Source organism: Atta cephalotes, assembly GCF_000143395.1.
Source record: "Atta cephalotes unplaced genomic scaffold scaffold00061, whole genome shotgun sequence".
Classification (NCBI taxonomy): domain Eukaryota; kingdom Metazoa; phylum Arthropoda; class Insecta; order Hymenoptera; family Formicidae; genus Atta; species Atta cephalotes.
In genome coordinates, this window is record NW_012130125.1 from 811582 (window position 1) to 825132 (window position 13551).

The following is a 13551-nucleotide window of genomic DNA, read 5'->3' on the forward strand; positions in this document are numbered from 1 at the left end:
CTATATAGCCTTGGTAGTAGTTATTTATTAATTAAATTACTTTAGTTCGTACGTGTGTGTGTGTGTGTGTGTGTGTGTGTGTGTATGTAGTGTGTGTGTGTGTGTGTGTGTGTGTGTGTGTGTGTGTGTGTGTGTGTGGTTCAGATTATTTATGGATATGTGGATAACATGTCAATCACATCCAGTAGATATCCACACGCTAGTTATCGACAGATATAAATAATATTTTATATATCTTAAATATCTATTAATTATTCACTGATATGAACATATAAATACATGGATATCCACTGGATATCTATTATATATTTTGTTCTGTGGGTATAGTGGCGTTAAAACAGTGTCATATTTTCAGACAAAAAATAAAATTATAATAAATTATAATAAATTTTATTCAAAAGATTGTAATATTAAAAAAATAAATCCTCTCGCCTCTTAATAGAAAGTTAATAAATCAATTCGAACTCTGTACGCAATAGCGTGTCTAACAGTAAGTCTATTTGGCAAGTACAGGAAGTTTTTGCACCAATCTAATGATGATTACGTCTAAAAATCTTTTTCTATACCAATCATCTTATATTCTATGATTAGCTAAGACAGTCAATTGTAATATATAGCAATAGCTATATATAGGTTTAATAAATGATATATAATTTAATATACTTTTGTATAAAACATTTTCGAAATGTCTGAACACCGAGAGGTCTAAAGCTTTATCGAAAATCGAAAAAACATCTATAAGGTGTAAATAAAATATAGAAAGCCGCCAATGCCTAGATTTTTGTCTTTTCTGAAACTTTCAATTAATCTGTTGAATATGTATCTACAGTTTATTTACATTCCTTGTTACGGAACTAAAAGCGGAAGTACGATTCTCACAATCAGAAGACTTATCTGAAGGACAATGCCTCCAACGATCGTCAGCTGCTGTAAACTCTACGTTTCTTTGGCTTGAACATTACGTGATATACCGCGGACGAGAGGACGCAGAGCACCATACTGCCAAGAATTGCCCAGAATATGTAAGTGTACCAGAATCCGTTCCAGTCGGCGTTCATATACCACGCGAATGTGAACGCCACGTTCTGCACGATCACGAACACATAGTACGGCAGCATACACCAGTCGGCATATTTGAATTTGATTCGGTACTCGATCAGGCTGAATATATAAACCAGGCCGAGCCAGAGGTTGACGACAAGCGTGATGATGTCGTAATACTTAGAGTAATAGAATAGATAGGCCAACATGATAATGTAGTGCACGCATATCATTATCACCACGATCAACGGATAGAACTCATAGGCCACAGCGATGGCGAAAACGCGCGCCAGAATGAAGAAGAACCACCAAAGGAAGGACAGGAATTTTCCCATCGGATCGTCCTCCTCGAGACCCTTCTTGGAATACTTTCGTTTAGGAACTTTCAAGCTCCGCTCGCTGCTGTCTGTCAGTCTTTGATCCGACTCGATAGTCGCCGCTGCCTTTGCCGTCTCTTCCTCGGTGTAAACAGAATCTGGACGTGGTGGCGCCGGTATATCCGGCACTGGGAGCGGTGCGACCGTCGTTATGCCGCGAAGCGGTGTTGGTGGCGGTGTCACGTGTGCGTTTTTCGGTGGTAACGGTGGAGTCATGGAGATCTGACGGTCCAGTAAAGCCGCCTGTGATTGAGTCTGGTGCTGGTGCTCGTTCTCGGTCACCGTATTTTCTTCCGGCGCCGTTGACTTGGCTGGAGCATTCACCGTGTCTTCTTGCTTCTTTGCAGGTAAAGGTAACGTTTGTAGTGGCACCTTTTCCTCGATATTATTAATTTCCTGATTGACATTAATTATACTTGATATATATTCAAAAACATATTTTTTCTAAGTAATATCAAATAAACGTATAATTCGTACAATCATATGATTTTGAAATTGCTTGTGTGTGAAATATTTTTATAATAATTGTTAAGTTGAATCAGATACCTGAATGCAATATTTCTTCAACCACATTGCCCATGGTAGTTTCCTGCCATTTACACGCTGGCTCTCAAATCTTTGAAAAGAAGCTGTCTTCATGGCCACTATTATAATGGACATAATGATGCAGAGCACCTGTACCGTCACTGTAAAACATTATGTATCATTATTGTCTAAAGTAATAAGTTATATTACAGCATATCACATACATTATAAAAATATATTACTTCTTGAATATAAAGAAAAAATATTTAAAAAATAATTTTCTACTATACTTGATTGATAACTGCGGGGCACAGAGCTCTCTCTAAAAAGAAGGTGCGCCTGAAAGACTGCCTGTGGAGCGGCTTGAAACCATGCCTGCAGAAAGAAGTATAATTCGATGGCCGCAGGTACTGCAGCGATATTTAACGTCTTGAGTCTCTCGTCTCCGGATAAATTTATAGCATCCACGGACAGTACAATGAGTCCAGCAAATCTGTAAAAATGTACGAATTTTGTACGCACCGTTTATTACTAATTAAACTCCATGTGAAGTAAATAAAATATATAAATAAATTATAGTAATTTTTAATTGAAGTAAATAACGGAAAATAAACAATACCTATATAATACGAAGAACACGAATCCTATGAACTGACACATTTGGAGGGCGAACCAGCCGACAATTCCTTTCGATATTTTATCATCTTCCGTCATCCACCAATCGGGCCTCGAAACCGTCAATATAAAGTACATGAGTGCCGGTAAATAGATAATTGCAATAGTGCATATCCCCCATAATGGGTTTTCCTCCTTAAAGTGTTGAATAGCTACCACCAAGTCCGCAGCAAAATGAATAATGTATACAAAGCAATTGATTAAAGTCGGTATGAGGAATATTAAATATATCTGCTCAGTCGACTTCAGTGGGATTTTCATATAATGTGTAGATTTTCTACGGCAAAGTGTATTTGCCACAGTATTTACAGAATATATCTCTTTTGCCATTTTCTTAGAGCTAGCAAGTCTGCGTCATATTTCTATACATATCACATATGTTCCTTTAATAAATATTGATCGAGTTTTTCCGTTGTCTGCAAAAGAAAGAATACAATCAGTAAAAGAAAATCGAAGGCAATCATAAGGATTTTGTTATTATGTAATCTAACTTGATGAAACAATTTTTAAATAATGAAAGATTTATAGACAATATTGTTCATTATTACAATGAAGACATAATTCCAGAATTATGTCTTTATTGTAGTAATGAATTATTGTTTAGATGCTTGCAGAAAAAAATAAAAACAGAAAAAAAAATATTTTAAATCCTCTATAATCAAGTCACACACTGCATAAAAATTATATTATAAAATTAACATTATAAAATTTTAATGAGTTAAAACATTCAAATAGCACTTTCTGGAAAACTTTATTTATTGTCATTGCGCAACAAATGAACGATATGAAAAAAAGACAGATTAAATGAAAAAGATTAATTAATTTTTACTATTAATTTTTAACATCGTAATTTATTTAATATTAAAGAATAATGCAGTGACAAAGAAAAGAGGATATATTCAAAAAAATTATAATTTATTCAAGTTTACCTAAAATAGACACGGATTAAAATCTTGATGTTGCTAAGTCTCTCTCGGCCGAGCAAATCATGTCAATGATAAGATTGCATTACTTCAGACTTCAACCTTCAACAGGTAGTCCAGATCATGCTCCTCAATTTTTCAAGCGCATTTGTATCATCGATACCATCGTTCCCTCGAAGGAGAACGAACGGAAACTCCACTTTCGGCGAGAAAAATATACAATCGCGTGGCTGTCACGAGATTATAGACAATTACGGGAGAAAAAGATGAGCGGTGTTACATACACCATGCGTATCAGAACGATCAATTAGTCAGCGCTGTACGAATGGGAAAGATAACTCGATAAGCTCCCATTTTGCAAGATGATGATAAAGCGTTCCTGATTTCCGGATATCGATATCATGTCGCCAATATGAACAGGTTATGGCCACCTCTTTTTTTTTCCTTTTGTACGGACGCGCGACTGCGTTTGCGCACGTATTGAAAACGTTCTGCGAGAACGCCATAATATTCGAGAGGCAATTTGCATTTTACATGCCTCGTTGTGACGTCGCACGTATCGAGGAGAAATAAATTTTACTGTCATTTTTTCTCAGAACTTTTCATATAATTTTTCAGAATTTCTGTATTTTATAACTTTCTCACATTTTTTATACGAATTAGAACACTTCTCAGAATTTTTCATATATGTTAATTATGAAATATCGTAAGATTCTAAGATTTTTTTATGAGTATAATTTCTGATGAAATATTAAAATCTAAAAAATTTTAAAATATTCTTTTTAAATTGTGGGATGAAAAATTTCAGACTAATTCAGAATTTGTAATGAACAATTTGTAATGAAAAATTCTGAGAGAAGATAAAAATTTTTCGAATATTTTTTTAAAATGTTCCAATTCGTATAAAAATTATGAGAAAAATTTTCATGATGAATTTAAAGGATCATTTATATTGATTTATATTGGCCATAATCTGTTATGCCGTAATCTGTAAGAATTGACCAATCATTTATTCAGTCAATTATTCTCCTCTTATTCGACTGTGGTTGATTAATTCTTGCAGATTATGAAATAATTAAATTATTAACAGAATACTTAAATAAGGAAACTTATGGAAGTTCCCTTCCGATTTTTGATGAGCTTTGAAATCATGATATAATTAGACAAATTGTTGTATCGCACACGTACGATGTTTAATTCCATTACGCTTTGAATATGTATTCTAAACAAAAATAAGGCGCATATATTGGCTGTAAGAAAGAAGTTTTACAACTGTTGTAAAATTCTTCGAAACGGGTGATTTTTGCCATTGATTCCTTATGAATTTAAGTGGAAATAAATTAATTATATTGAAGAATTTTAAACTTATGGAAGTTTCCTTCCGATTTTTGATGAGCTTTGAAATTAAGGCGCATATATTGGCTGCAAGAAAGAAGCTTTACAATTGTTGTAAAATTCTTCGAAACGGATGATTTTTATCATTGGTTCCTTATGGATTTAAGTGAAAATAAATCAATTATATTGAAGAATTTTAAAACAGTTGCAAAGCTGCTTTTTCTGCTAAACGTAGCCACTGTTTACTCAAATACTCAATCAGTGCATTTAGGGAATTTAACTTTGAAAAAAATCAATTTTTTTTCATTTTGAAGCGAATACCATCGAACTGTAAGAGATAGAAAAAAATGTTCTGAATAAAAAAAGTTGAAATATGTTATAATAATAATTTTAAAAATTTGCTTAAATAAAAAAATTTATTTATGAAATAAAAATAATTTTTTTTTAATTATAATTATTGAGTAATCTTGAAAACATTAAACTTCGGATGATCAATATTCGAACCAAAGCTGACATCTCGGCCAAGCGATTTTTCAAGACTTATCGTCTTTATCCGGCACACTAATCAGAGGCCAATATTCACAATTGCTTCTCATTAAGATCGTTTTCAGTAATATCTTAAAATACTAATGCGCGCTGTCTGATATCATAAGATTACACTTAAAATAATCTTAGGTATGAGAATCGACTATACCAATCAAGAGAGCCGCATTAACAATTTAAAACAAATAAGAATCAACTACGAATATCATGCTTATAAGTTATTTTTCTTTCTCTTTACTCAAAATAAAACAATTTATTTCCCTTCTTATATCAGTATATCTTATTACGATTCACTTTATGTAAAACAAAAATACTATCACTTTTTTAAAAATGATATTCTATACGTACATATTTCGCAAAAAAAAAAGTTTGGTTTGAGGTCAAACCCGCGACCTTCACTTTAATTAAATGTTGTGCGATGCTCTGATCAATTGAGCTAATGATTCTCGATGATTATATGTCTTTTCGACAGCGTTTTCAATATAAGTTTAAGTAAATAATAAACATTATTTACAAAAATAAGAGAACTCCTACGTGAATATTTCACCAAAAGGAAATAGCTTGGATCATGTAGGAATCAAACGCACTACTAGCGTAAAAAGTATCACTGTTTGACCAACTAAGCTAATATTCTCAACAATTAATATGGACGTTTTTCATTTAATGACATAAATCGACATAAATATTCGTTTCTTTCTCGGCCTTCCATGAGTACAAATTTATGTTTACGATATTAGAAACGATTTGAAACTTTGGACAAAAAAAGAATTAACAAATGGTATTTGAATAATTCGATCACATGACCCGTGCGATTGGTGAATTCTTTCTTTGTTCGAGATCTCGGATCTGATTTCTAGCATGAAGGCTTACCAAAGATAGAACAATATTTGTATTAATCTATCATTAAATAAAAAATAGATTTTTGTTAGTGTTTTTAGTTTGTGACTACGTTTCGAAAATAACGATTTAATGAACGTTTGCTGTTATTGATGTATTCTAGATTTATTATATGTATCTAAAAGTATCAATCATAAGCAACAATTATTGAACACTCACACAGTCGCTGTTTTCTGAATACAATTAGTATAACTTTATAACAAAATAACTTAAAAAAAGAAAATTTTTTTGAATTACGAAAAACAGAAAAAAAACGAGACAATTTATATAAATTGAAATTTTATTGAAAAAAAAACAAGATAATTTTATTGACAAAGTAGCACTTTATTCATATGAAAAAGTAATACAACGTTAGGGCCTGTGCTTTTAACTTCTTTGAATTATTCAAAGCGTACGCATAGGAGACAATTTGAAGGCCTTCGTCCTTTGGACTTTATGTGTATATGTATGGTGCTCTACTTAAGACTTTTAGATTACATCTCTCTTTTATTGCGTATATACTACTTATTAAGATATCTGATTTCTTCGCAAAAATCATTGTCATCCTTGTTTATATATGTGTTCTTGTTATAGTTTTATTTTGTCACCTGTTACATAAAATAACGTACGTTATCCAGCCATTTTGTATTTTGCGTCTGGTAAAATATATCGCATAGATTCTCTGCATTTATCAGCGATTAATATCTCTTTCAAATACCGTTAACACCCAAATTCGCAACCCGATATATATTTATATATATATAATATGTTCATATTTGAATATTTATCCGGGTTGCGGTTTCGAAGTTTCTTAATCTGAGAACTTAGTGCTACCTTAATTTTAAAGATATTAAATTTATCCTTAATCTTGCTTGTACAAGAAAAATTGATGCATCGACTTTGAACCTCTTTAAAATCTGCAGTTTAGTTTTACAAGCCATTAAAATGAAAAAAAAACAAGAAAAAAAATGAACTCTCTCTCTCTACAAGATACAATCACTTAGAATAAAACACGATGTGGGATTCGCTATTTGCCAAGAACTATAAATCGATTATTCGTAAATCACAAGAGCCATCTTATTGTAGTGGCTTTAACAATCCACATAATAGTTTGGCTTTATAATTTTATAATTTAATTAAGATTTTAGTACCATTTAAAACATAATTTTTTGTGTGGGAGAATACAAAGATAAGTATTGAACAACTTTTTTTGTCTGTAGTGACTGTAGTGCACGTAAGTGCTGTTAAGAGTGTATGCGTGCTATTTTCCAAATATATGAACGTATATATATGTATATATAATTGAGGAGAAATGTGGGACATCCTTGGATCTTTTTTCTTTACCAAAGCTCGCCATCCTTTTCCTTAGCCGGAACTTCAATTACTCGTGGCTTGTCGATTATTCTGGCTGTACGAAGGCCTTTTTCCACGATGCCGATAATCCATGCTTGATATCCTTCTTGTTTTTCGATGTCTTTACAATACGCCGCAGCCTGCAAAACACAATTCACAGTTTAAAAAATCGTTTAAAAATATCTTTATATCCGAAAATTACACTTAACTGCTATCTACTGATTAGATTCGTAGACAAGACTTGTAAGATTCAATTATCTGTCCAAATTAATATATAATAAATATAAATGTATAGCTGTAGAAGAGCTGAACGACTAAATATATATGAGCAATAAATAGTATTTAAAACTCTTCTATTTTTCTACCTGCCATCCTTTAGAACATCTCACTAATACAAGATATTCTACTGTATTGACAGGAAAAGTGATAAACATCTTTGATGGAAAAATTTCGCTAAAATTATTCCACGTTTTGGAACACTTTTCAGAAAAATTTCAACAATTTCGCTAAAATGTTCCAAGACGTGGCATAATTTCAGCGAAATTTTTTTCATCAGGGATATAAGTGAAGCGTGTATATAGAACTTATATTTTTTTCGAATGCCTAAGACTTCAACTTATGATTAACTCTTAACCAAAATTTAACTTATTCTTCATCTCTTCCTAATGCTAGAATTAAAAAGAGATGAGAAATAAATTGAATCTCGATTAAGGAATGCCGCACACAAAATTCCGCAGTGATCGTAAGACATAAACTTAAGCCAATGAGCCAATCAGGATATTGCTTTAGATCTATATAATCTAACAGAAATGGAAATAACAGTCAACTTATAACACAATTAGATGAATTTCAATCGATTGAAACTCGCCTTATAATAAGTTATAAGTAAGGATAAGTTTACTGCTATTTCTATTTCCGTTAAAATACATAGATCTAAAGCAATATCTTGATTGGATATCTCGACTAAGTTCACGTCTTACTGTTACAGAAATTTTGTGCAGCAGCCCTAAGCGTTAACCATGAATTGTGAAACTGAGCCTAATGTATCTAATGACGCTACGCTTATAAGTTAATAACCTGTTCTCGAGGAAGGCAAATGAGCAGACCGCCACTAGTTTCAGCAGAGTGACCCTGCAATAGCTGAAACATATTTCCACACGCCTTTGCTACTGCAGCCATTTTTGAAATAACAGGCAGATTATGAATAACAAAGGAAACTTCATTCTTTTGATGTTTTGCCAGATTTTGAGCATGTCCTAGAAGACCGAAACCGGTGACATCTGTGGCTCCATGTGCATTATACTTATGCATCAATCTAGCAGCTGGAAAATCAAACGGTCATTTTAATTTTAATTAATTTAACAAAGAATTTTATTAAGTTTGATGAAACATTTTTTAACAAATTAAAAATTTTGATTCTTTTTTAACATAAATATTTTCATTAGATAACATTTCATTCATTAGATAACATATTCTCAATTAATTTCATATTATGAAAATAATTAAAAAATTAAATTAGACGGTACATAAGTCTGTGTAAAAATCTGATTCTCATTCCGTGCATGCTTCGGTTTAGAAAAGATTGAAGAGTTGGAAATACGTGAATAAAGTACGAAATAAATTGTAATTCATTTCGGAAACAATTAATAAATTATTTAATTAGTTTCACATATTCTAATGAAACTTTAGTACTAAAGTGTTAAGTTGTAAAATTGAAGTTGAAATAAATGCCGATTTTTCTCGACACTATCTCACTAGTGAGGAAAATCTTAATTCCAAATTAGTCGAAGAATTTATTAAAATTAAGTTTGAAATAGCCTGCATGATTTATACTAGCATTAATCACGTGGCATGCGTACCTGTTCTATTCAACCTGGCCATACTATCCATTGCACGTTGATAGCCTTTCCGCACATCTTCCTCGCTCACCACAAGTTTGATTCTGTTCCAACGGTCGGGCTGATCAAGCCATTGATGCGCGTTGACAGCAACTTGTGTGCCAAGGGGTTTTGTTAGGACCAATACATCCCCAACTACAGCGTTATCTGGCCTGAACAATCATTGGCTAGTATAGTTAGCTTTTGTACTTATTCAAGACCGTCTTAAATAGTCATAGTTATCATAAACTAATCACGAAATCATACATGTATTAGCATTTTAAGACATTACTTAAGACGGCCTTGAAAGAATGGAATATAAATTCCCAAAAAGATTAATGCTACATCCCATAATACTTGATACTGGTCACAATTAAATTATTACGTACACGATATACTCATTTGGTTGACAAACGGTAGTAGCAACTCCACCGATGGTGCACCATGGATTTACGACTGTTTGGCCACCCGTTACTGTGGTACCTGCATCTAGAGCAGAATCCTTAAATCCTCTCATTATCAGCGGTACGACGACGTCGCGCTCTTTCTCCGTCATCTTTGTGCTGACACCCAGCAGCATCAACATGTTGTCGCAGTCCGTGACACCCATCGCATACAGATCGCTGAGAACATTGGTGCACGCGATTTTACCTGGAAGACACCTCCAATAGCAATGAAGACGGAATCGACATATTACATTTATATTAAATTTTTTCTGCATTTTTATACGAATTAAGATACTTTTCAGAAATACTGAGAAAGCTCGTATCTTTTCGTAGAATTTTTTATATATGTAAATTCTGAAATATTTTAAAATTTTTAATGTTATAATTTATAAAAAAAAATACTTTAAACCTACTTTTATAGATTTTACAAGATCTCATAAAAAAGAAATTATAAGAAAATCTTAAAAATGTTAAAATATTTCAGAATTCATATGTATAAAGACTTTCTCAGCACTCCTGAAAAGTTCTAATTTATATACAATATCTGAAAAATAATAAAATTTTAAAAATGTTGAAATTTACATAAAAAATTATAAAAATTATAAAAATTATAAAAAAATTATATAAAAACATTTTCACCAGAAACATCTGAATTTGTATGTTTAATAAGACTTGATCTCACAACATTTCATGTGTTGTTATCATCTCAACATCTTCTTTCTTCCATCCAGCATAAAGTTGTCATATTGATTTACATAACATGTTCAATGGTCAAGAGTTTTATGTTGACTATGCTTATGCATTTGGTGTGCTGTAATCCTTACCCATCATATAAGGATCGTCGACTAGTGGGTAAAAGAAGTCCGTAGTCTGCACTAGGCTAAGCCCACCATGTCGCACTGGCGTCACGGAGGCATCCATGCCAATACCTGAAAAATATAAAATATGTTTTATTGTACTATTGCAAAATAACATAATTGTTTCACCAATCGTTTAATGTAATTTAAATATTTTTAATCTTATCCTCGTTTTACAAAGATACAGTTGTGTGTCATGTTTTTATTAGACATTTTAGGATTTAAATATTACACATAAAAACAAGAATTCAAAAGATAATACGGCAAAAGATTAAACATTTTTCTAAAATATAATTATGAACATTATGTCTTTTATTAAATATTTTATGGATTTATTATTTTATAGGATTTAAATGCTATACATAAAAAGGTATTAAAATTTCAAAGAATAAATGATTGAAAAATTAAAAGAAAAAATAATATAAATTAAAAAAATTTATTTTTTAAAAGTGTTTAAAAAATGTTTGTAGAAATTAGTCATAAAAATCGTAATTAAATGCATAATATTTTTAATGTATTTTAAATGTACTTTACTTCTTTAAATGCTTTAATAAAATTCGAAATAATATGTGTCATTGCAAATTCGCTCGACAAAACAATAAACACGTTGTAGTTGAGAACATCTGCGTACATCTGCACATCCGGTGCCACGAGCAGCCACGAGAGAAATTGGGCGGGAGACGACATGGTCGCCATGTTTGATGTTACGACAGGGCTGCCTGCGACACTTTCAGGCCCCACACAAACAATAAATTCAGAAAAAAATCTCCAAGAACTCAAATTGATTTTTCATTTCGTATTACAATTTTCGGAGAAACACGTAATAAAATTCGACCATATTGCTCCCGAAAGTCCAAGAAAGAAAAATTCTTCCTAAATATATGCTGATCTTTTGGCTGTATTCCGATATTCATTGTCAGTCCTGAAAATCTATAAGGCATGACATAAGCAGAATTTCAGCATTAACATTGAATATCGGAACGAAATCTTCTCCACAAAAATTCGAACTGAGAAAAACGGCTAAGGAGGGAAGGAGAGAAAGAGAGAAGATATACATAATAAAAAGTAACGAAAGATGTCGGCTTGCAAGCGCGTCGCAACAGGGGGCTCAGCTTGTGGCCAATTCATTCATCCATTCATTCGCACACTTACCGATGCGGGGAATCGCCATGTGCATAAAGTGGGCATGCTCGTGGTCCTGTGCGGACGCGTCGTCGGCCTGAAGTCCCTCAAGGAGCTTACCAAGAACCTCCTGAGGGACTTTACACCCTCATCCTTTTAGGTCGGCGAATCGCGTCAAGCGGAAGGACGAATCGAGATCATGCGCCACCGGGTCAAATGGCCTGCGCAGCGCTAAGGCATTCGGATTCCCCTCAAGTTCAAGCTGCGCCACGGTCAGGGCGTCCTGTGCCACCGGGGTGCCCTGCAGCTCCGCCATCTTGCCGAACGAAGTCGTTTACAAGGCGGAGATCAGGAGAGGACAAGTCGGTTTTTACGCCTTTGCGATCCGCGTCGAAATCGTCGCGAATAAATGAGGAAAAGACCCACGATTCTTCGTAATCCTCGTACTTTTTCCTCGCGCGCGCGCGCAACTCGTCGCACACCGGTGTGTGTTCTCACCGCCTAGTCTTACGCCCCGGCACGGTTGATGTCGATGAAACGCAAACGCCGCCGAAGGACAGCCACTGGATCTCCCGCGGTCCGCGCGCGAACTCACAGCAAATGGGAATTGTACTATTCCACACCGGCGTCGACTACCCGGGACCGTACCTGCAGACAAAATGGACGCGGTAACGCCAGCACGGCGATACCGAGGGCGCGAGTGAGCCCCCACAGTGCCACCGCCACGGTATCGGCCGCGCCCGCTGATTGGCCAATTTCGAACTCGCGCATGCGCTCGCCTCGCCGTCCCGCAGGGACGTAGCATACCGAGTGAAGTATGCTACCGATGCTCGTCACCTTGCGCGCTTCACGGTTGTCGATCTCGCCGGACTACACACTTGACTCCGGCCGAGTTCGCCTCCTGGCCGAAATATTTATACCGTAATCGTGAAGTTAACTCAAATTTAATTGCCTTTATAGCAAGTGATTATATTGTTCAACTTATCGATTATGATGTATGTTAACATACATTGAGATACAGTTACATGAGTTTAATACTAATTCTCTCTTATTTTGTTATATTAATAGATAATTTATTCATCGGTATATTTTTAAGCTTTGACTTATCTTTAGGTCATGTTTGATTGTATGATGCCATATTTATAAATGTATGACAAAATTTGTAAATGTTTGACAAAAAAGTCAAAAAAACTTAAAGCAATAAGCGAACTACTTTACGTTCTCTACTGTGATTGGTTGATGTCTCTACTGTGATTGACTGTGTGTGGTTGGTTCACTTGCCGCTTAAGTCTTATTGCGTAATTTTTTAACCCGGATCTACAATTTTTAAGGTATATGATATACAAAGTTACATAGCTGCATAAACGTATGCATTAAAAAATTATTCTATCGTATAAATATAATATATAATAAATATTTTCCTATAAAGACGCACGTAAAATGTGATTGAATAATTTTCTTTATGTAGTTATGCAAGTTTATGTGGATATACTCTTAAGCCTTAAGTCATAAGAAATGGACGAATCACAATCGATTATTCTTCTCGCATTCGATTGTAATTGATCAATTTCTTACGGCTTAAGGCTTAAAATATCTATTGT

The 13551-nt window shown here is 33.7% G+C and overlaps 2 protein-coding genes across 2 annotated transcripts; both read right to left on the reverse strand.

Annotated features, from left to right (window-relative positions):
* Window positions 1–920: 920 nt before the first annotated feature.
* LOC105623625 lies at window positions 921–2948 on the reverse strand. Its single transcript, XM_012205011.1, has 4 exons — window positions 2563–2948; window positions 2234–2436; window positions 1965–2104; window positions 921–1814 (listed from the first exon to the last, which is right to left on the reverse strand). The coding sequence occupies exons 1-4, from the start codon at window positions 2946–2948 to the stop codon at window positions 921–923; spliced, it is 1623 nt and encodes a 540-aa protein (XP_012060401.1).
* Window positions 2949–7405: 4457 nt separating this feature from the next.
* On the reverse strand, window positions 7406–12266 carry LOC105623626 (selenide, water dikinase). The gene is given in 6 exon segments (XM_012205012.1): window positions 7406–7788; window positions 8726–8970; window positions 9508–9698; window positions 9915–10176; window positions 10796–10900; window positions 11981–12266. Coding segments are annotated over 6 exon segments (1242 nt in total). The 3' UTR covers window positions 7406–7635.
* Window positions 12267–13551: the final 1285 nt, after the last annotated feature.